This window comes from Gavialis gangeticus, unplaced genomic scaffold (assembly GCF_001723915.1).
Source record: "Gavialis gangeticus isolate Ggan-Ray unplaced genomic scaffold, GavGan_comp1, whole genome shotgun sequence".
NCBI classification, from domain to species: Eukaryota; Metazoa; Chordata; order Crocodylia; family Gavialidae; genus Gavialis; species Gavialis gangeticus.
This window is the reverse complement of record NW_017729025.1, coordinates 17449311-17472757: the sequence shown is the minus strand read 5'-3', so window position 1 is coordinate 17472757 and position 23447 is coordinate 17449311. Positions and strand designations below refer to the sequence as shown.

Here is a 23447-nt window from a genome sequence, read left to right as displayed (position 1 = left end):
ACACACACACACACACACACACACACACACACACACTTTCTAGGGTTGTGAGCACAGCCACTACCATTTCATGCGCTTCTTTATCCAAACGAGACATGAATAGTTCTGCAGATCTTGGGTATAATGTTAGATTGATTTTGAAGCTGGAAAAGACAAATAATAGGTCCTATGATTGCTTAGATGCTGGAACAGGACTAGCATTTGGAGAAATGCATGCATTTAATTATGAGTATTATTTTAAGCAGTGACTGCATAAAGATTCAGCCTACAGATATCCAGCCAGACATATTCAGCTACTTGTTGCACATCATGTACACTGGGAAAGGGCCAAAGCAGAGCGTGAGTCACAGCCAACTGGAGGAGGGCATTCGATTTCTTCATGCAGACTACCTTTCCCGTATCACAGTTGAAATGAATCGGGTGTTTTCCCCAGAGGCCGAGAAGTCTTCAAACCTATATGGAATTCAGATCTCGACTGTGCACAAAACAGCCAAGAAAGGTCTTGCAGGGAAAGAAATTGCAACAAACACTGGAAACAGGTCTGCTGCCCAGGGTGACCCCCCACAGTTACAACTCTCCCTTGCCATTGGACTGGATGATGGCACCCTAGAACAAGAAATTACCCATCCTTCCGTTCAAGCACCTGAAGCTGTCAAACTGGTGGAGGAGTTTCCAAAAGTATTGGTGTCTGTAAAGCAGGAGAAATACGACCCTGAGCTGATGGAGTCCCAGAGTCGTGTATCCCCCCGTCCAGATGTTGCAGGTCCTACGTTATCTAAAACAAACCTCAAAATGCATTTATGTCAGTACTGTGGGGAGTGTTTTGATTCGCATGACAATCTGCGGGAACACTTGTGTATTCCCATGTCGGGGTCTCTTCCCTTCAGTGTCCCAGCTTCCATCCTCGAAAGCAATGACCTCGGTGAAGTGCAGCCTGTTACGGAGAACCGGGAGGCTCTTGAAAGCCATAGGCTTGGTACCTTTCTAATAAAAGAGAGTGAGCACCAGTTGAAACATCCAAACCGTAGCCACGCAGAGCCATTACAAATTAGCCAGTTGTCACTAATTTCCAAAGACAATGAGCCTGTGGAGTTAAACTGTAACTTTTCTTTTACAAGAAAGAGAAAAATCAGTTGCTCGTTGTGTGGCCACAAATTTCTCCGAAAGAGCCAGTTGCTGGAACACACATACACGCACAAAAATAAGCAGTTCAAATCTAACCAATGCCAAAGGCTTGGTAACCCAGTGGGCCATAGGTTTCACCCTTGTAACAACGACAACAACACAGTACCACCTTTCAGCCAATCTCAAGGTGCCTTAGATTCATCCCTTTCGTTGGAGTCTGATCTTGTCCAAGAAAAGATTGATCCAATCTTAGTAGAATAGCTTGTTTTCTGCCTCGCTCGAAGACTGAGAAGGCTCTGACATTCTTCCATGTCTCAGAGTTTTGTACCCTCTTTCCAAGTTGTGTCTTCAGCTACCAGCCCTATCTGCACTGAAATGAAACTTTTACTTGCCGGCAAGGATCTTTGGGTAGATGTGGTATCTTTTATTAGCCCAACTGAGTAGTTGGAAAAAAGTTCCTTGCAAGCTTTTGGACACTTACCCTTTTTACATGTAAAGTTAAACTTAGTTCTTTTGTTAATTTGAATTTTAAGCTATTCTTCAACAGCGGCCAGATAATTTAGATAATGTTTTGATAAAGGCCAATACAATTGAGTTGTGCATTACTCGAGTTAAGATTGTGGAAGCTGTTGGGTATGAGGCGTAAACAACTAACGTATTGAGCAGAACTTCAGGGGGTGTATATCCTGCAGATAATCTTGCAGAGTGCGGATGCTGTAAAGAAATGAAATGTTCCACTTTACCCAAATTGTAGTCTCAGGCTGCCACCTGACTTGGAGCAAGTCATTGCGCCTCTTTGAGGTGGGGGGTTGATTCATCAAGCACTTAAAGTGTGGTCAACTTCAGTGCCTGCTTAACTTCAGGAACATACTCAAGTGCTTTGTTATACCATGCCTATTTTCTTATCCCAAGCCTACCCCTGCCTAATCAGTCCAAATCACATAAATGGAACCAAGATCTACTGAAGTCCCCAACAAGTCATGGGGGCATGAACTCTGCTTGGAGCTGCTCAGTCCCAGATGCTACAGGGGAAACACCCTCCAAGTGAAGTTTATATGTAGTAAAAATCCAGGATGCTTTTTCCTTATGAAACGTGATGTGAGCGTGAACAGCTTGGAATAATATGCTCCTACGTAGTATGGTGACTATATGCAGGTAAAGAGCATGTCTTCTTATCTTGGTCTGTGCTATACTCTTAACGTGGTTTAGAGCTATATTTTTAACTTTCTATCAATCAAGGGTAGCTCAACATCCCCCCTCATCCCCTTCCCAATAAATGTGCTTGTTAGGGTCTCTGGGATTAATATTTTGCTCCATTTTATATGACAGTCTCTCAGAGCATCCCTTACCAAACGGGATGTAAGAAGTCCCTAAAATGTACCATTGGCCTAAACACTGAAGAAAGCAATATGGAGTAATTCTGATATCAAGAAAGTTTTTAAAAATGCACTGAATCGACCCTGGTAACTGCTGCACTGTGCTGCCAAATAATACCAGTAGGCAGTTTTCCACAAATGTACATTTAAATCAGCACTGAGGTCTTCTGGCCACTTGCTCTGGGATTGTCTCGCTAGAATACAATTCAGCAGGAACAGGGAGAAACCTTTGAGCGATTTTGAGAACTATTTATTGTCAGTGTATATGTGGACCAAGTCTCCTAAAGCCAATAGTTTTTAACTGACTTCACCCAAGTTGGCTGAAGCCCAGAAAGAAATGTGAAATCAAAACATTTTTAATTACAAACGCATCCTAAACCTCTTACTTTTTAAGGAATCAAAACATCTCTGTTCTGTTTTATTTAAATACCTACAGTGCGCAGAAGCCAAGAGCTAAATGGACAGAAAAGGTTTTTTCTTGCAGGTAGTTTGGCCATACCATGGCTGAGACATCCTGCTATGGCAATACAGGAATGCTCATATTTCTGTTGCTCCTTGGTAGAGAACTACTCTCCAGGCCCTGACAGCACCTTTTGCAACACTAAAAAGCTGAGAAACTTCAAGTTTAATTGAGCACCCATCCCCAGTTCGGCTGTGTTAACTAGTATAGCTCGAGAGACCTGGGCCCAGCAGAGATGTTGGCGAACGCCTTATCAATAGCCGTTCTACTTCCAGTAAGTGTTAGCTGGTCAGATTCAATCCAAGGCACCCTGCTTGGTTTTTCCAGCTAACCTGTTCTATAGTCCTAGCATAGAAGTGGTAGCTAACGTGCTAACGGTATATTTTTTTCCCATGTGAAGACATAGCCTTCAAGTGCTGAGTTTTAACATAGAGGCACTTGTAAAATGGAAGTGCTTATAGAGAGCGTTAAAAAGGACTAATAATGTCAAGTAGTTTAGATCCAAAATTTGACTTGCTTAGCTTTTTTTATGACGAAGGAGAATGCCCTCTGCCGCCTTCTTAGTTTCATAGTTGGTCGGGTCGGACGGGACCTGAGCAGATCATCGAGCCCAACCTGCTGCCATGGCAGGAAAGAGTACTGGGGTCAAATGACCCCGGCAAGGTGTACATCTAGCCTTGTTTTAAAGACCCCCAGGGTAGGAGCCAGCACCACTTCTCTTGGAAGTTGGTTCCAGATCCTAGCCGCCCTGACCATGAAGTCGCGCCTCCTGATCTCTATCTTCTTCTGACTTCCTTTTGTAAACCATACAACAAAACAGTGTTTTTTAGCTTTGTCTGCTGCCTACACTGGTAGCAGACTGAACAAGATTCTCAGGGCTCTGCTTGCCTCATTTATACTGGTGTGCCGTTAAGCTGTGACCCATACTTTTGCATTTCAGTTCCAGTAGCAATGTAAGGAAACACCCATTGCCTGTGGAAAAGGGAGAGAGGGGCAGATTTTCAGAGGCACCCATGGCTGGCTGATTATCTTAGTTGGAATTAGGTATCTCAGTTCAGGGACTTAACTCCCACTGTAAGTCTGATGCCTCTGAAAATCTTGTCCCAAATCCAGTGCCTTATTAAGGAGGTATTTTTAAAAGTGGGCAATGTGAACAAAGCTAAGTATTTGTGACAGAAGGGCATGCAGACAGCGGTGCTGCAGGATAGGACTGGGGGTGGTGTGTGGTGTGTTCCTTAGAGCATTTTGATCTTTATGATGTGTCAAGTGTTACTTTTTAGAAATTGGCCAGTAGGTGAGTACTTAAATAGGAACAATGAAAGGAGTAGTTATCACACCTGTGCATGTGGTTGGCTGTGATGTATTTATAGAGCAGCAATGACTTGATCATTTTGAAAATGAAGGATTTACTTTCTGGAATCGGTAAATTAACGTTTGTGTTTGTGTAGAGGCATATGTTTGAAACCTTGTAAGCATTAATAGTCAGTATAACTCACTGAAGGATTATTAGAGTTCCTTGGATTGACCTTTGTACCATAAAGGTTAAATACATTTGCCTTACTGTTGTTCTGTGTACTTTACAAAAAGGTTTTCCTGTATTTTTTTAACTGAAAATGTTTGAGGTGCAGCTGCAATGAGAACAGGTGAAAAGACTAGGTGGAAGTCTTGTCAAATCTGGATGCTGTTATCCGGAGCTGCTTCTGCACAGTGTCTTTATTTTTGTTTGTTCTGCAAACTTTAATTTTAGAAGAAAATTACTCTTCCAGACAGTGACATCAGCAATAACAGCAGCTCATGCCCATATATTAACATGTTTTATACAGTATTATTGTATGAACAAGATGTTCAGATCAATGTACATTTGACCTACTGTGCATATGTACTTTTTCTTTTAAAGCAAAATCTGTATGCTGTACAGTTGAACCAAAAACAGTACATTTCCTGTATCTTGTTATGAGTAATAAATTCATGTGATACAATGCATGTGTAACCCGGGTGGCGGCCCAATAGTTGCCACCCCTGCCCAGTATCAGGGGTGGTGGGGTGAGAGTGGGGAGGGCTTCTGGCTAGCACCAATTTACTTTCCAGCCTGCCCCTTCTCCCCACAGAGCAGTCCATGGTCCCAAGAAAATCTAACACTTAACTGATTTAACTATTTGCACTTTATTTACGAAACAGGATTAATAGGAAAGATTATTTACAAGTGAACTTAAATAGCAAAACAAACCAGAATGCATTAGTCAACCCTTGACTCAAGAGCCACAGGTCGGGTAACTGGCAGCTTTCAGCCACTGCTGAGGTGCTACCACAAGGAAGCAAGGTGCTCGCTCCCCGCAGCTCCAGCAGGCTTCCCGATAAGCAACAGACTGCAACAGGTTAAGCTCTTCTGGTCTGCAGCAATCAAATTGTATCAAACCCCAGCCCCCCAAAGAGGCTGAAGGGTGACCCTCCATGGCAACCAAAAAGGCAAGCAACAACGTAGGCTCCTGCAGCCATCAGCATGACCCATGCACAAAGCTCAGGGACTCCATCTGATGACAATCAGTGGCAGAATAAGGGACAGGACTGAGTCCCCTCTGGGGCAGTCGGTGGCAGAGGGTCAGCAGCACAGGCAGCTCCCAGGGGTTGTTGCTCTAAACCCCTGCTCCAGATGACTGGGCAGGCACCCCACACGCCTCGCGGCTCGCCAGTCCTGCTCCGAGCGCCAGCCTGCGCCCTGAGCTCCCGGGGACTCTCATCCTGGCGCTCTGCTGCTCCTCAGGATCCCAGTGCCTTGCCTGCTGCTGTCCCGCGTCCCCAAGGAAGGTAAGGGATTTCCTCAACTCACTGGCCCAGCTCCCTGCTCCGGATGAGGATGCCGCCTGCGCTCCTGGCCACTGCCTCTTCTCTGCAGTGGAGTGGGGGGCCGACTGCCACCGCTAGCCTCCGAGATGCCCAGCACGCTGTGATGGGGCTTAGGGCACCAGCTCTCCACCCCAAGCCCTGGCCGCTGCTCCCTCTCTGCTGCAGGGCTGGAGGCATGGCTGACCGCTGGTGCCTCCTTCTCCCAGGGCCTTCGAGGCTCTTTGGAGGGGTCTCTCTGCTGGGTCAGCTCACCCCAGCTCTTCTTGGGCCTCCTGCGTCGTTCCCTGGAGTCACTGTCAGCAACTCCCACATGCCAGTTCAGCTGCTGCTTTTATCCCCTCCGGCCGTCCCTCCCTGGCTTGCAAACTGGGCAACCCCAGCTCAGGGGGGCGGGCCCCCAACCCCGGCCATCCCTCTTCCATGCGAATGAGGGGATTGAAAACCCCTTCTTTCCGCTGGCTGCTTCTCCACGGGGCAGGGCTCCCCTGCTCCACCTTTGGGCTGGCTCCAAGTTCACCGGCACTGCTGCTAGCCCAGGGTAAGTATCTCAAGCCGATCTGGTGAGCCCACATTGGCAGTCTGTTACACGCACTACGTTATTTGATAAATACACAAATAGAGCTGAAAAAGAGTTGAAAAAATAGCCTGTTTCTGATCTGAAGAAACTTCAGGTTATTATCATAATATACATGAAAAGTACATCTTGGTGAAGAGCATTAATTGTATTTCTCTCTATTTTTGGAACGTGTAACCAGTTTTTTCCTGTTAGTCTCTGGATAAGTGCTGTCATTGAACTGTGTGTTGGCCATACACAGCAACTTGGTATGGGGATTAATAATTTATTTATTTGCTCACTCTGATCTATCTGCTTTTAACAGTAATCATGTTCTTTTCAAGTCACCCAACCTGCCTTGAGATGAGCTTAAGGTCTCAGTCAAGTTTGCGGGTCATAAGGTATCCACCCTGCAGGGACCTAGAGGACTCACCTGACAACAGAGCATGTTTGTTCCTAGATGGAGGATCCTCCAGAAGAGATTTGGGGCCCATGGTTAATGCAGAAGAAACAGCGGCTGCTGTCTTCCGTCCTGAACCTATTATCTGGATAGAGATGATCACGTTGCAGGGGCGAGTGACCCAGCATTGAATGGACTCTCTTGGTTGTATTTAACTCTGTACTGTTCTGTACCTTGTGTGGTCAAAAACACTTTCTGTGGCACTGAAGTTTGAAAATTGCCCTGCCATATCCAAAAGATAAACCTCACATTTCCATTCGTGAGTCAAAGAAACTGCAGTATCGAGGGCTCTGGAGCTGTTGCAGAAACTTCAGGAACAAATGTGTGGCTTTTCCTACGTTCACAATACAGCAAGAATGTTAAGCCAAGTTTGATATTGTAGCAGATGTTCTGTAAACCCTTTTAACCACAGATCTTTGCCTTGCAAACCTGTCCCATTTGACATATATGAGAGCAGACACGAGCCTGCGCAACAGTGACTTTTTTGGAGGGGGGCAGGGGGGGCTGTAATTTTTAATTTCAAATACTTCTCCTGCATGTTAGATGGTTTGTCAATCAACTCGCACCTCATGACTGTAAGCAGAGGCAAAGCTTGTGCTATGACATTTAAAACAAAACCTGTCTAGCTTGAACTTTTAGGCTAATGACGCCCTCTGGGTCAGGTCCTTCGGGATGCTGAAGTTCCTGTCTTGGCTGTTGAACAGTTGAGGGCACTTGGCACCATCGGCCTCAATAAGGGCGACTTCATTTTCATTATATGCAGCACTTTGCTGGTGCTGACCGTTCATTTTGGTGGCATTTTGATGTCAAATTTTTCCGTATGAAATGGAAGTACGGCATTGAGTACGTTCCCGTCTTTGAGGTCCAGATGCAACCGCTGGGCCCAAGCCGTTCCCTTTATAACATTGTTCTGGGTAGTCTGCCTGGCCTGCTCCTGGGATCATTTCACAGACACACATTTCTTTTTAACCATGTCTGTCTCTGCTTATCCCCTTGCCACTTTGTGTTCTTTAAAATTCATGTCACTTCAACCTCCTCCTGTATCACCCAAGGATTTAACGTAGCGTTGTGGCCACTGTGTGTGTCCCGGTTCTTGAGTGGCCACACGATGGGGCTGGTGTATAACAGTGACGAGCTTCTTTTCCGTTAGCAAAACGTTTGTGTTTGGGCTTAATGCTTCCCGTCGCTGGCGTTCGTCTGAGCCGTGAGCCAGGCGTCACTACAAGTGCTAAGCAGTGCAAACGGTCTTAACTCGCCCTTCTTTCACAAACTGCAGCAAAGCCTGAGGTCTTACAGATTGCTTGTGTATTGCTCTGCCATGTGGCTGGCTCAGTTATTTTGCATCAAACCAAACGCCTACAACATTACAGCCTGATATTTTCAGCAAAGCTGGTTCAATGTTGTGATGTACACCCTGTGCTGTGGGGTATGCACTGAGAGAGATTCAGTCAACAATGTCTGCAGCAGCCAAGATCTTTGAGAAAAGGAAAATAATGTATCCTGCTGTAAATTAAAATGCTGGACCCGCAGCTCTGCACCAGTCCTGTTCGCCGCCCTGGCTGGGCAGCGCCTGCCCCTGCCCCACTCCCTCCCTCGCTGTGGGGGCATCCCCCCCACCCCCGCCACACAGGTTTACTAGCAGGAGGCTGCTTTCCAAGCTGCTGGGCTGCATTCCCGTACCTCAGCTATCGGGTTGGTATTGGCCAATACAGTTGGTTAATAATTGGCCAATGGTATCGGCCAAGAAAATCTTTATTGGTGCACCCCTACTGACTTCAGTTAGTTAACATCAGAGAGGTGGGTTTTCTTCTTCTACTTAACCAGTCTTTCCTAGCATACGTTTCTAGAGAAAAGCAATTGAGGGCAAGGGCAGATCCAGGATCTGAGGCCAGGATTTGATTCCTGCTTCACCCAAACTTTTGAAACCAACTGCCTGGGTGGAGCTGAGGCATTTCTATTCAGGCAGCTCTCAGGGAGTCAATTGACTTCATGACTTACTATAATCTATCTGATTCCTGCTAATCTGTCTTCACTCCACAGGTGTTAGTGACCCTGTCCTTTTTAATGGTCTTGATGTTCCATTAATTCAGCTGTCTTTTCTTCTGCGAATTTGCTGCCTTATAGCCATTTCTGGTAATATCGCCCTTCTATTTTGCAGCCCTTCAGACTGTTTTTAGTTCTAGCTAAAAACATTAACTCAGGTGAACATTAACTTTGGTGTGGCAACCTCTGCGAGTGAAGTGTTGGATGCAATGTCACGATGCTCAAGGCAAGATTTTGCTTTACAAATCTGAATAAGAGATGTACATTTAACCATAATGACTACAGGAGTAATACAACAATATATTTTGAATACTTTTGCCTAGATTGTTGTAGTTTTTAAACTTTGTATATAATCTAACAAATTTGTGCACATTCCAATTAAGTAGTATTTATTTCTGCTTTGTTTGTAAACTGAATAATAGTAAATCTTCTAGTTTAAGTGGGAAAAATGTGTTGTGTTCTAGGTGATGATTTACCACATTATCTGCACCCTCTTTTCAAAATCCTAGATCCGCCCAGGATTATGGGCATACAGTTGCCAAATACCTTTTCCATATTAAACTTCTGTGGCTTCCCTACTTTACTTCCTCAAACTTTTTTGGCTGCTGAATACAACCGGCTGGAAATAAATCCCTTCTCTGACTGCACATATAGTAAGCGAGCATGGAGATAACTTCTGTCACTCCAATTAACTTGCATCGATTGTTTAATCAAAAGAACAGTTTTCATGATCTTGTGACTGTGCTAGAAGCCACTGTTACTACATTGTCTCTCCAGCAGAAGCAGTAAGAAACATAGAGAAAAAGGGAATAAAGAAAGAATTAAATATATAAAGGGGATTGTTTACACTGGTGAGTGAGTGAGAGCTTCGTTCTCTGCAATGTAACTTACATTATTTTAAAGACTTTTTCTTCACCAGTTAAACACCTGGAAGTACCGTACAGCGGTCCGGCCTCAAGGACAGGGGTCTTCAGTTGTGAAGTTGTTTCCACTGAATGCAGTAGACATGAGAAAACTCTCCTGGAAAGAAAGGAGGTGGGGGAAGCTCACAAGTGCAAGCTTAGGTTTTTCATCTTCAGCAAATAGTCTAGAGAGAGTTCAGGACGTGAAAGGTGCAGGCAGAAGAAGTTCTTGAACGACTCGCACGGATTTGGAATTGATTTGGCTGATTTGACTTGGGACATGAAAAATTTTCCTTAAAAACAAATTTAAAAATTCTGCAGTGAAACCATTCCCCAGAGACACACAGTGCCAGCTTGTTTGAAAATACGTTTATAAAGCCATGGTTTGAATCAGTGTCCTTAAAAGTCTAATCCAGACTGACATAGGCGATGTGTAGCGGGGTACAGGGAGGCACATGCCCCCCACCTGCGATTGGCTGCTGCCCGCACCCTCACCACCGACGTGGCTGGCAGCAGCTTCAGGCGGTCCCCACTCACTGCCATGGTACCCCCCAGTCGCGGGAGGCACCTGTTGTTCATGCAAACTGACTAGCTGCTGCTAGGGCACTTTGTCCTGCGCCAGAGCTGGATGCTGCCCTTAAGGGCCCTGCCACATGTTCAGATTAAAGCTGGATAGAAACCAGCTAGAGAGCTGTTACATGTGTTCAAGCACTAACTTTGTAGCTGGTTGCCTCTTTTTATAGTTGCATGATGTATCCAGCCATGTGTATGTTATGGTGTGATAATTACTTTGCACATGTGGCTGGTCTAAATTTCCTGCACAATTATCCGGTTAATTGCACAATATATGTAATGTATCTATGTAGCAGGGGGCCTTAGGGCGTGTCTGTATCGGAGAGAGGCTGCCTCAGCTCCCTTGCATGCAGTGCCTCTGTTGTGGTGGTCTGAGCAGCCCCAAAAATTTGCTACTTCTGTTGCATGTGGTGAAGGCTTGGCTCCAGCCTCCCTCTTGTACTATTATGGCTCATGCTGTTGAGCCAGAACGTTAAGGGAAGCAATCTGAGCCAAATATAGAGCGGCGGCAGATTATTTCCTTCCCAGTCACAGACAGAGGAGAGGGGAGCAGCAAATCCAACGATGAAACCTTTTACTAGAATTAAAGAACAAGCCTGGGCCCAGATTCATGGACAGGCTTCTCAGCGAAGCTTAGAGTACAAGCAGTTCACGTCTCTTAAATGAAATGGTTATGAGCTCATTTTCTTTTTGGGCCTGCCAGACGTCTCCCGACCTTCTCCGGCAAGCCAACCCTAAGCTGCAACAAGCCCCCTGCCCTTCCCAGCCTGCAGCCCCCACTGCTGGAGCAGATGACATCATGCTGTGACTCACTGAAATGTCTGCAGCAGCTTCAAGTACATTCAAGACGCTTTGGTGGCTTCTGGTGTGAAATGAACAGTACAATCAGTCATGCTATTTATTTGGGTAGTAAATTAACTGCAATTTCAGATTTAAAAAAAATTGTCATTCATCCTGCTCTAAAAGCGTTCCGTTTCCATGATGCTGGGCAGACCGTGCCCAAGTATCTTACAGATGCAGTCAAAGACAAGCTCTCGGCATTCAGGGAAAAGCAGGAGGGGGCTGAGACTTTCAGCAAGAGGGAGGCGATGCATCATTCCCTCTCCTTTGTGGGCAGGAAGAGTGATGATTTGAAACCTTGTAGGAGTTTGAACTCTTAATTTCCCACCCCAACTGCCAGCTGCATCGCTGCATAAATATCTCAGTAGGCTCAGCAGTGATGGATAAGCACTTTGTCTAGGTGTTTCGGTTAAAATGATAAGCAGTGAGAGTTAATGTTGACATTTAAATTACTGTCATTAGATTTCAGAGTTAACGTATCTCTTAAGATTGAATCAGAAAATAGCACAAGCAACTCCCAACTTGTGCTCACAGGCATTTGGGAAGAATTTGGTACTTAGGATTCTTGTGTATCTGGCCTTAAAGAAGAACTTAGATGGGACTTAGGTCACCCGGACTTTAGGTCCTTGGAGGGGAAAGCCCCGAGTTCCTGTCTATGCGCCAATAAATACGAGGGGTGAGACGATGAGCTCCATTGGTTCTGAATTGTTGAAGGACACGTTTGCCAGAAACAGTTCAATCCACTAGCTACAGACAGTAATTTTACATGCAAAACATGTTTTGAAAGGTTTTTTTCCCCCTCCATCCTATTTAAGGCAGTTTTACTGAACTAACAAAAGCTGTTTTAAGGCATTCTTTTACATGCATTTTAACAGGATCCTATATTTCTTCCCAATAGAGTCTGACGCATAACACAAATAAAAATTAGCCCTATAGTAACAAAAAAAAAGTATCAGTCACCATTTTCTAACATAAAAATAAAAATGGAGCCACCCCCTTGAAACACTTCATATGCCGCTTTCTCCAAGGTTATTCTTGCCTTAAACATATATTGACAGAACATGGACAGAAAATGCTGTGACTAAAACTATCCATGTCAAACAGATGTCTCACATTGTGAAGTGTTGTTCACACGAGAATGCAGTGCAATGTCAGACACAGTCCCCTGGCACGCCGGTTGCTGTCTGTTGTCTGTACTTTCTGGGTCCAGGTCAAGTTTTTTGCAAGTGCAGATGGCACTGCGTAGGCTGTAAGGCTTATTTGCTTCCTAGTATTAATGCTTCCTTTAGTACCTGTGTGGTCCTGCTATTGGCTCCTGCAGCAAGGTGGCTCAGAAGCAGGCAGTGAACGTGGCGCCCGCTGAGCCAGGCAGGACAAAGAGGTGACCTGGTCACAGCTAATTTAGGGACTGGATGGTGACTATCACAACTACGCAGCTTTGCTTCCTAGGAGCTCTCATTAGTGAGACTGCATTAAAGCCAACCATGCCTTGGATGCTTCACAACACTGGGTTTCCTGAAGTCACAGCTTGTCCACAGTCAACCCTGGCTTCCAGGTGGAGTGGTGGTAGCAGCAGGACTTCTACACCTCCCAGAGATGCAAGAACAGCAACCAGTGCTTCCTTCTCCCTCCCCGGAGCAGCTGCAGGGGCTCCTCTCATTGACCTCCTCTACTTTTCTCCAGTCACTTCAGGAGAAACAAAGAGCAAACTTCACCTCTGGAGCCAAGCTACCTGCTTTGGCGTGTGGGCAGGACAGACAACACTCTGCACCCCCTGCCACATATATAGGCTTAGTAGGATTCAATTTTTTATTGATAGACATCATTAATAAACATCGATTCCACCTGGCACTCACAGGCCGATAGAAATATTTTTGATAAGCATATTGAAAAATATTTTTCCGTCAGTAAGCATCAAAATTTACATAAAGGAGACACAAAAAAGAAATCCGGGTGGAGGTAAGGAAATTGGGTAGGGAGCCCTGCACGTGTGCATGTGCGTGTGCACACACTGTGCCTGCTGCAGACATGGGGGGTCTATGCCGATAAGGCTGTGCTGGGAAGGGGACATTGCAGGGGCAGGGCTGGTAGCAGCCGGGAGCCTGGTACTGCCAGCCACTTGCTCTGCCCAAGTCTTGGCCTCTGCCCAGGTGCCAGCAGGGGCAGAGGCCAAACTCCTGCCAAACCTGGCCTGGCTTCTGTGGGAATTCATCCCCTGCTCTGATCACACAGGGCCTGGACTGGGCTCCACAGGAGTTTGACCCCTGCCCTGGCTGGGACCTAGGCAGAACGAGTGGCCAGTGGCACTGGGCTCCCAGTTGCTACCAGCCCTGCCTCTCCAACCTTCTCTCTGAGTCCAGCCTTATCAGCATGGCCCCAGCTCCTGCAGCGGCCCCATGTGCAGGGGCAGGTGCGGGTGCTCTGAATTCCAGAAGATACGGGTTTGTCAATGAGGATGGCTACTGGCTGCTTGCATAAATGTATGCTTTACTGATTTATGGATTTTTTTTAATATTACTAAATTGTCTGCCCCCATCACAAGCCCTAATTTCATGCAATCCTGAAAATGTCAATCAATAAAAAGCAAAACAAATGCTTAAAAATAAGCATCAATTTTAGCTGTCAAAATTTTTTAAAAAATTGAATTCTGCCAAGCCTATGTATATACAATGGCCTTTGCTGCCATGGCATCTGCAGCCACCCAGGAACAGATGTAGAAGGCAAAATTAACCTCAGGCCTCCTATATTCAGGCAGCATCACTCCATTGCCTAACCTTGGGTCACGTTTTCAAGCTTCTCCATCAACCAGGAGAACTAGAAACATGTGCAAGCCCAGATCCTGACATCATCTCATAACGCCAGGAACTGAGGCCCTAGGCGTAGGCGAACAGAGTCTATGCTTTAAACCTCTTGAAGAAACAGTCCTATCACAATACACAGTGTTATTATGAACAGTTCCTATCACCTCTATAATACTCGAGCAACAAGCTGGTTAGGAAAAGTGAACAGAATTTAGCTAAAAAACACCCCCTACCTCCGTACTGGTTTGAAAATCAACTCTGATTTCAAGGTACAATGTACCCCAGCTTCTCTTACAGACAGACTGCTCGACTGTTCAGTGTACCTAACCTCACTCCTTACATTAGCCCTAGCATTGTTTCTACATTGTGCCGTAACTGGGTCTGAAACACAGTGGGAAAACGGGCTTCTGGATCCATCAGTCGGATCTGCCTCTACTAATAGCTTATGTACAGCGTGCATCAGGACGGTCCAGCTTCCGATGGCTGGGGCGGCGCACTGCATAGGCAGCTCCAGAACAAGCCTTTGTCTCCCAGGCCACACGGCTCCCATTCCTGGCACTGCACCACGCACCTGCGTGAGCGCTGTGCACCTGTATAGGCACCACCCCCTCCACCGCCGCACATGGGCACCTCCACTCTCCACTGCACTGTGCCCTTGCCCCCTGCCCACACATGGCATGGTCCTAGCCACCAAGGCAGAGGCAGGAGGAGTTGCTACTGCAGCCAGAGCAAGAGGAGCAGCAGCAGCAACTCAGGAGGCCCTGGAGGCTGGAACTTAAGCCCTCAGCTCACATGCCACCAGCTGGCAGCCCTGATATGCACCATTTCCCCTGAATTAGAGTTCATTCATTTGCTTATATGCATGTATGAAAAAGTACTTACACTTTCATTTTTATAAACTCTCAGCATAAAGGACATGTGCTATGTTAAAGAGCCAGATTCCAGCTGTTGGAAATCAGCGTAACTCTGACATTAAAGCATCTATCCAGATCAAGGACAGCAGCAGTGACATGGCCCACACAGCTCATGCTTCTTGCCTCATAAGCAGGTAGGAAAGCAAAATGCAAGGTTTGTTGAAACCACTGTTTTTACCAACAAGTTTCGCAAGAAACATTGAAACATGCAGCCTTGCTTTCAGCCGCGTGCCACATTACCACCAGAAAACATCTCTTCCTCTTGCTGGAACTCTTCCTGCTATGATTTATAGAGCTGAAACACTCTCCCTTCTTTGCTGCTCTTATAAAAACAAAAACTGTAAAAAAATAAAATATTCAACACCATGCTGCGAATTGCTGATGGGTAGCTTGTGGAAAATGAAAGATGAGCTGTCCCAGCCATGAGTAGTACTGGAAATGTGTCTGGGGAAAAAAGTAGGACAGACTCCAGAGTGAGCAGAGGAAGGAAAAATCATTCAGCTACTGCCAGGCAGAAAACACTTCCATAATTTAGGAGGGCAGCAAATGAATTGACTCCTGAATCAGATGCTAGAGAAAGAGGCAAATGTACATGGTCACAGTCAGACTAAAATCACAGGGTGCATATTGTATTGGTTTCTTTCAACATGCAATTAAAACACATTGTTAACGATCTACAACTTGAATTGGTAGCTCTTGCAAAGCTGAGCAAACACCTGAATCTATGGCCTCTGACAGACACTACACTTAGGATGTGATTAAGTAGTCATATGACCATATGCTAATTTGGTGAATAGTGTGATAAAACAGGAAATAAACCACAAAGTTACAACACAAAATACATGTAACAACTTTGTGGCTGGTCCCCATCACGCCTTTGAACATGTAGCCAGCACTCAGCCTCTGGAGCATTCTGGAGTCCTTCAAGACTACTGTGTGCTCCCAGGGCTGGGGCCGCAAGCAGCTGACCGGGGCCCCCAGGCAGGGGAGCACAGGGGAGACAAGCTTAGTACTTGCTGGTACAGAAGCAGCCCGGGATCACGGTCCCAGGCTCCCCCTGCACTGGAATTATGGCACAACGGGATCAGATGTGGCATGGCAGGAAGCGCAATTGTTGAGATTGCACATCAGATCCCATCGTACCTTTACTTTAACACCTGTCAGTGGCCTATATTTTAAGTCTGCTCATGCATTTATTCCATACACTTCCCTTCCTTGTTAAAGGGGCAGGCTTTTGTCCAGTTTTAGTTTCTTACTTAGTGCTTAATTAACACTAGTGAAGTTCTTTGCGACATCTGCTGATCAATGGTAGGACGTGGAAGTGCAATGAGTGAAACGAGAAATGATATTTTCACTTTTCTTACTTTTAAATTGTCCTGTGAACTTATATGAAAGCTGCTATGTAAAAGAAAGCAGGCCTGCATTTTATTTCTTTGCCAGATTGCAATGAGGAAGGCAACTCTCTGAGCTGAGACTAAGTTTTTGTTTTTTTGCCTTCCTCTGCCCCATGACATGTGGTCTACCTCTCATGATCATCTAGGCAGATTTAACCTAACCAGTTCTCTGCCACTGTCAGGACCCAAAGGCACAAGCAGTGTGCTCAAACTTTCTCTGTATCACGCTGCAATTTTTGAGATTTATTTTTTGTTTTGAAGCCAGCAGGGCAACAAAGAAGTTTTCTGGCCGAGGGGAAGGAGGGCCATAGTGAATGCTCTTGTTGACTCTTTTTGACTTAATTATACCATTACCTGTAATTGTGGGAATCCAGACTTGGTGGCCCATCCAGGTGCTCTGTCTAGTTTAGTCCTTGTTCTAGTCCTATGTCTGATTTATGTTGTAAACAAATCTCATTTGCCACTGAGATTAAAAGGATAGGAAGAGATAAACTCAGAAAAACTGTAAGCCCAAAGTAGGTCTTATATGAGTGAGTGCAATTCCACTGCCTCCTGTGCATTTTCATCCCCTTACACCAAGTCTGATTTCGTCCTATTACGTCTGAGGCTTGTAAACCCCACAGCCTAACCAAATTGTTAGATTAGTCCAAATGAAATCAGTGAATCGAGTGATACAATAAAAATGAGACATTTGCTTTAATCTGCAGGAACCAAAATGAAACACTGTGAAAAGGACACATTGGCTTAGCTATTCTCCAAAGACTGCAGTTCCCCCAGGGTCTACGCAGCCTTTTACTACTTACTGTGTGGTTCTCAGCTGGCTAGACAGATTAAAAAATGAACAGCAGAACTTCCTTGTGGATTCATCTTTCACTGTAAAATCCCTGCCTAGCTGCCCCGCCAATCACAATGCAAAAAAGCACGAGGTACATCAGATTTTAATGAAGTGATTTTCAGCTATGTATCATCCAGTTCTAATGGAAGGAAAACCAGCAATAGCATAGAGGAAAGGCAAACACAAGTCTGAACATACATCAATAACGATTTCCTGCAGGCACAAGGCAGGAGAACAAGTGTATATTTGTCATTCTCTAAATTCCTACTCAAATCACACGTTTTCTCTCCTTTTCTTTTAAATAACTCTTTTGTTCAACAGGCACCGGCTGGCTAGTTCCTCAGCTAGTGCAAATTAACGTGAAAGCCATGCAAAATTGGGTCGCAATGGAGCTATCCCGATTGGCACCATATGATGATCTAGCTCACTGAGGAGTAAAGCTACATCCACTTCAGAGCCCAAGAGGTTCCTTTCCACAGCCAATGCCAACAGACCCTCCACAATTACAGAGTTGCAGCCTTTCTCCATCCAGCACTGATGTATAGTGCAAGTCTGCTGGATCAAACAGGTAGTTTCCTGCATCCACGTATTGTCTGTGGAGAGTGCAGGAGTTCCAAAGTGCCATGAACTCTTAAAGCGTCTTCTTTTAAAGTGTGACACCATACTCGCAGGGAACAGTATAAAGCGCAAAGCCATTCACAGTGCACATGCTGAACTACTGACACTTTGATCCAGATCACAGTTAATCAAACATATTCCTAGAAAAGAAAACGGAGCAACTTTTTACACCATCACATCTAGGAATCTTCTTTTAAAGGTCTATAATACACATGCAGGCATGGTCTTCCTCTTCACTGCTAATATTCAGTTGGTACCATTGAGTGTGTACTCTGATGGTATTTTTTCCTTCCTGTGTTAAAATGTAAATGGGCATGGCTTCCCAGGAAAATGTACAGCCCTTATCATTTAATGGGAACCTGAATACTGTCCTTGGGAGAAATCCCTGCGTGTTGTCAATATACAGTTGTTAACTGAGGTTGCGATTTTTGCTTCATCTAAGAAATATTTGGCTGCTGTACATAAGTCATAGCCCCATTACCACATGTATTCCCTAGTGGTAATAATCAAAAGGCCTGTTTTAAAGAGCTGGGAAGAAACAGGTCAAATGATACATGCGCACACACACGTATATATGATACATGTACATACATGCTTTAAGCAGACACTTGCACGATGGGGCACATTGCCATTTTTGATGACACACTTGTTTCAGAATTCAGTCTGGCACGTTTCTGGTTGCTTGAACTGGAGTATGACTGTGCTAGATCTAAGTTTTCAGTGGGATAGACCAGAATACCAGTGAGGAGACAGTCAAGTGGAACCGGTGGGAGAAACTGGGGACTGGGGGGACATAACACAGTTATGCAGAGGTGGAGCAGACTCGGTTAAGGTTAGGAAAAACATGAAGCAACGGGAAAAGCCATCACAGTTAAAAGACATACAATTAAATTCTGGCCGCATTCAAGGGCACTGGCAGTAATTAAAAAAAATAATCGTAAACTATAACAGCTCCACTGATTGCAGAATGATACAATTACAGGACCTATTCTAACCCTGAGGCAACACTTCACCACTAGCGCTCTAGCAGCTCATTTCTATTTATATCTCATGCCATGTATCAGATACATGCTCTACCAAGGCTTAGGCCTCACTCATCACTACAATTTCATAAAAGCAAATGGAAGACTCAGCAGAAGGGGATATATGTAACAGGCTGACTTCAGCTCAGCCCTGTACCAATGACATCAGTGGCAGTTTTGCCATTGATTTTAATGGGAAAGAGCAGGCAAGTTAAGTGACATCATTTTCTTGGCAACACCAGTCCTTGGTCATGCTCATCTCTACTGCATGCATTGAATGTTCACAAGACAGTGCAGACAGTAGAAAAGGCCAAATGAAATGCACCATTCTCTAGCTGCTCCATATTGTGTTTTCAAAGGTGGTATGTTGAATCAGGGACACTGATTCAATCCTGCTGAGGACTGAGCATCCCCACATCATGCTGCAGTTACTGGACCCAAGCTGTTCCTTTAGAACTCAATGGCAAAGCTCCAGCTGACTTCAGGGAGCTTAAGATCAAGTCCCAAAAACTGCAGGGTGCTCTGGAAATTGCAGGATTGGGAAACATGGGATGACATAAATAAAATATAAACAACAAGAAAATCTAAACTATATAGTGGCAACAGGCACCCAACCTCAAAAAAAATGAGTTCGGTAAGGGAAAACTGACCCAACAAAAACAACTTGCCCTCTCCACATTCCCTACAGCAGCATTTTAAGGCCTGGTCCCAACAGGCATTCTGCACCATATGAGGTCAGCCATTTATTCTTGGATCCATTTTACATACACACAGCAATGTAACTGGCATGCAGAATTAAACTATATATGCTTAGACCTAAAATAGCTAAGGAGTCAGGACTATTTCTGGCTTTTTATCTTGACAGTAAATGTACTTTTTAATTTAAATCGCTTTGCTCTCTTTTCTGGGCATTCTTGTCATCAGAGAAAACTGTTCTGTTTATTATGTTCCAAAGCCATTTCGTTAACCAGCTGTTCGATAGATGACTGAATAGCTGCTTTTACAAGTGAAGACGCGGTTTCTATCAGAAGCAATTCATACTGTTCTGAAGTTCTTTGCCCCTGGTCACTGAGACCTTTGGGTGAGAGAGCATGGGAACTGTTTTTATCCTCCCTCCAGTGGCCACTGCCTGCCACCGAGCCCTGGTGGCAATCCGAAAAGCTACTGAAATCAAAGTTCCCACTTTTCTTATTCCCTTTGGGTTTTGTCTGACGTGGAATCAAGGGCAGCTTGCAGATATAGCTGGGCTCCACTTCATTGCAATCGTCTGCATCTGTAACTGTAATCACAATGCCCACCCCATCAACATCCTTGTTTTCTTCTAATTTAAACTGTTCGTTTGAACAGCTCTGTACATTTGCTGCCTCATCTCTAAATGCTGACTGATTGGAACCCATTAGCATCTCTCTGGATTTATAGTCCTCACTAACGCTTATGCTGCTTCCAGACTCATCCAGTCCAGGCTGTTTCTCAGGCATGGCGTTTTTACCTTGTACCTCTGTGACTCTAGGTACACACTCTGGTAGGTCCTCAGGCGGCTCAGCACCAAACGTAGCGTTGCCATCATCCTCCTTGGTTAGTGTATGCAGTGCCATTTCTGGTTGGCTCCTCGGACATTGTTTTTCCTGGACTATTACAGCAACTGTCTCCGAATTCATTGTTTCTGACTGAATGGGGCATCCTGTGTGTTGGTCAGTGGATTCAAGTGGCCTGGGTTCTTGCAACAGCTCGTTCTCCCCAGCAGAATCGTCACTTTTTTCAGCCGTGCTCTCACTTTCTTTCTTTGCAGCAGATTGGCCGAAGGATTGATCAGGGCGAGATTGAACCGCAATTGCCAAACCCTCTGGTTCACTGGTAGCTTGATTCAAAATGCCCATTGCTTCATTTCCCTTAATACTGTCATCCAATTCCTCTGTCATTTCACACTGGCTGGGTTTTCTCTTGCCACTTGAAAATCTTATGCATGGTATTTTCAGGCCAGAACGAATCTCTTTCTTGGGCAAACTCTGCAAGCCAGCCTCCTCTGTACTGGTCTCCAGCTGGACTTGAGAGTCGGAAGGTACGTGTTTCTTGGAAGAAGACTTTGACTTTCTCCTTGGTCTCACAAAACATTTTATAGTTGCCCAGGCTCCTTTTGGTGACTGAGACAGATCGGAAGCTTTCCCTTCTCTATGGTCTGCACCACACTGGCTGGTTTGATTCAAGTTTGCAGACTCTTCTTCGCAGGTACCCTTCACGTCTGAAGCCTTCTTGCCTGACTTCTTTCTTTTCTTAAAACAAAACATGGAGGGTTTTTCTGCCTCTTCTTCAGCTGGAGGGCACAGTTTTGCTGCACCCTGCATTTCTGACTCTGCCGTGTTTTCCATTTGAATCTCCTTAGCTGCCTTCTCCATACTTGTAGCCCTTTTTTCTTATTTTTTTTTACACAACACTTTTTCTCTATTAGCCTTTCAGATGAATGAACTTCAAAGAAGCTCAAAGGATGTTTCTTAGAAGTTATTTCTAAAGAACATTTAATTGCTTTAGTTTACTGATAAGACACTATACAAAGGGATGTTTTAATGGGGTCCATATGTTAGTTTTCTATTTTCATTTGGTTTTATTACTTGCTTACTTACCTTTCCTCAGAAACACTTCATATTTACATTTTAACAACATGCTTTCCTTTCTTTAACTGACCAGATTCAGCCTCCCCTTTAGGATAATCAGCCTGCAACACTACTTGATGTGGTATTAGTATTATTTGACCAATAATCCAATGGGTTGATTTTCAGTTCTTGATCTAACATCCACTAAACATTTTCTATTGGTGATAGGCAACAGAAAACAACTTCCACTTTCTAATACATTCATAAGAACACTGTTTGAAGTGATAGTAAAACAAGATACAGCAAGTGGCCTTCTTTTGTCGCCAATGAGAGGGTCAGCTGTTATTCTGTCTTTTCTCATTTACGTTTTACTTCAGTTCATGTGACAAGTTATACCACGCATGCGGAAAAGTATGGCGTAGTCTTTCATCTTTCCGAGTGCTACATGGGCGTCTGCAACAAAGCAAAGTGATGAAAAACATTTAGGTGCTAAGAATGAAAATACATATTTTTTTCAGATTTGTGCATTCCACTTCTAAAATCCCGCGTGCTTCCTGATCCATGGGGGTGGGCAGCAGGGTTAGGCTGTAAGTCTATCCTCAGGCGAGCAACTGCAACTCTTCTTGGAATCAGCATCTGAAGGCAAAATAAGGTCACTAATGTGCCAGATTAGATACATTAAAGCATAAGATATGGATTTTATATGGAATGAAGGGGAGTTTACCTTCTCCCCGACATCAACAGAGAAAATACCTTTCTTTTCCATTTTCCAGTGATTTCCTAAACATTTTCTACATCTCCCCTATGTGAGCTCACAATTCCCTCAAGGGAAATTATAAGCTTGAGACATCTTATATTTTTATCCTTCATGCACAGAATGATGATGTGCAGCTATATGAAATATAAAAAGGAGGCTTGCGAAATCCAGACATAACCCAAACTGTATGAGGCACTCATTTATAGTGCTTGCATGTCTTCCATGGCAACCTTACTCACACAGTGCATGTATTCATCATGAAATGCATGTAATCTTTTTAAAGAAATGCTGCCTCAAATGCTGCCATCATCAGAACATTACGAACAAACAAATGTATCTAACAGGAAAGGATGTACTTTTGTACACGGGATGCTTTGAGAAGTTCTTCAGGAATATTTTCTTTTACATACATCTTGAATTCCTTTGAAAAATACATGTATTCTTAGAAGTTTTAACAAGCTAAACTGAATTGCTATATTCAGCAGTCATATAGTGTTATCCAGGGTGGCTGCAGGAATGTGATATACTCTGAAGTGATATTTTATTATGAATATTTTTGATAATCATTGTCACAATTTGCTTGCTAAAACTTGACTCAAGGCTCTGTGCTCTGGAGTCTGTATCTATGGTAAAATACATAAAATCTGTAACAGAGTGAGAACCTAGCTTTAAAAAATTAGATTTAGGGAAGTGTTTCATCACAATCACCATCATTTTTTCCTTTCTTTTGGCATTACTGTGCCTCTGATTGGAAAGACAGAGAGAAGAAAAACCCTAGAGAATATATAAGAGTAGGTGTCTTCTCAGTCTCTTTTTCTTTTCATTTATTTATTGCTCTTTTCTTTTATAACACCAACACACTCTGGGATCACTCCAACACATCCTTCATCTCATGCTAACAACACTGCCCCCAATTAAACAGCAAAAAAAAAATCACATCTGGATGCCCTGACCTTTTGCGTGCTCCTCTGCGCGTGTAGCCATTTATCCCCTGAATGGCAGGCAGGTGGGTGCCGATTACTCGCGGTCTTCAGGCCACTGGCGTCTGAAACTGCAGGGAAGGAGAAAGCCAAGGTGCTCAGTGCACTGCCAGCTCTGGGCTCGACCCCATACACCCTTTTCTAGACAAGTCATGGAAAATGAGGGTGGGAAGGGACCTCAGGAGGTCACATCTAATCCAAGCCGCTGCTCAAAGCAGGACCAGCGCCAACTACGTCATCCCACCCAGGGCTTTATCCAGCCGGGTCTTAAAAACCTCCAAGGACGGAGCTGCCACCACCTCTCTGGGCAAGCTGTTCCCGTGTTTCGCCACCCTCAACCTGAGAAAGTTTCTCCTCACGCC

At 44.6% G+C, this 23447-nt stretch overlaps 2 protein-coding genes across 5 annotated transcripts in view; one reads left to right on the top strand and one right to left on the bottom strand.

Annotated features, from left to right (window-relative positions):
• ZBTB25 (zinc finger and BTB domain containing 25) overlaps positions 1-8330 on the top strand; it is a 19899-nt gene extending 11569 nt beyond the window's left edge. The window contains exon 3 of one of the 3 annotated variants that reach the window (XM_019518455.1): positions 6819-8330. In XM_019518455.1, coding sequence (XP_019374000.1) covers positions 6819-6858 — 40 coding nt within the window. In that variant the 3' untranslated portion in view covers positions 6859-8330. Of the gene's footprint in view, positions 1-242; positions 3431-6818 lie in introns of those variants that run through there. The other 2 variants (XM_019518454.1, XM_019518453.1) reach the window with 2 other exon arrangements.
• Positions 8331-16957: 8627 nt separating this feature from the next.
• AKAP5 (A-kinase anchoring protein 5) lies at positions 16958-23447 on the bottom strand. 2 transcript variants are annotated; one of them, XM_019518452.1, is made up of 2 exons: positions 23059-23447; positions 16958-21984 (listed from the first exon to the last, which is right to left on the bottom strand). In XM_019518452.1, exon 2 carries the CDS (start codon positions 21151-21153, stop codon positions 19681-19683), a length of 1473 nt encoding a protein of 490 aa, XP_019373997.1. In that variant the 5' UTR covers positions 21154-21984; positions 23059-23447; the 3' UTR covers positions 16958-19680. The 2 variants fall into 2 exon arrangements, with proteins under 2 accessions (XP_019373997.1, XP_019373996.1); XM_019518451.1 differs by having other exon boundaries at positions 16958-21801.

Bases quoted from the DNA above. Each gene is read 5' to 3' on its own strand.
- AKAP5 (XM_019518452.1), bottom strand. From the start codon at position 21,153: ATGGAGAAGGCAGCTAAGGAGATTCAAATGGAAAACACGGCAGAGTCA.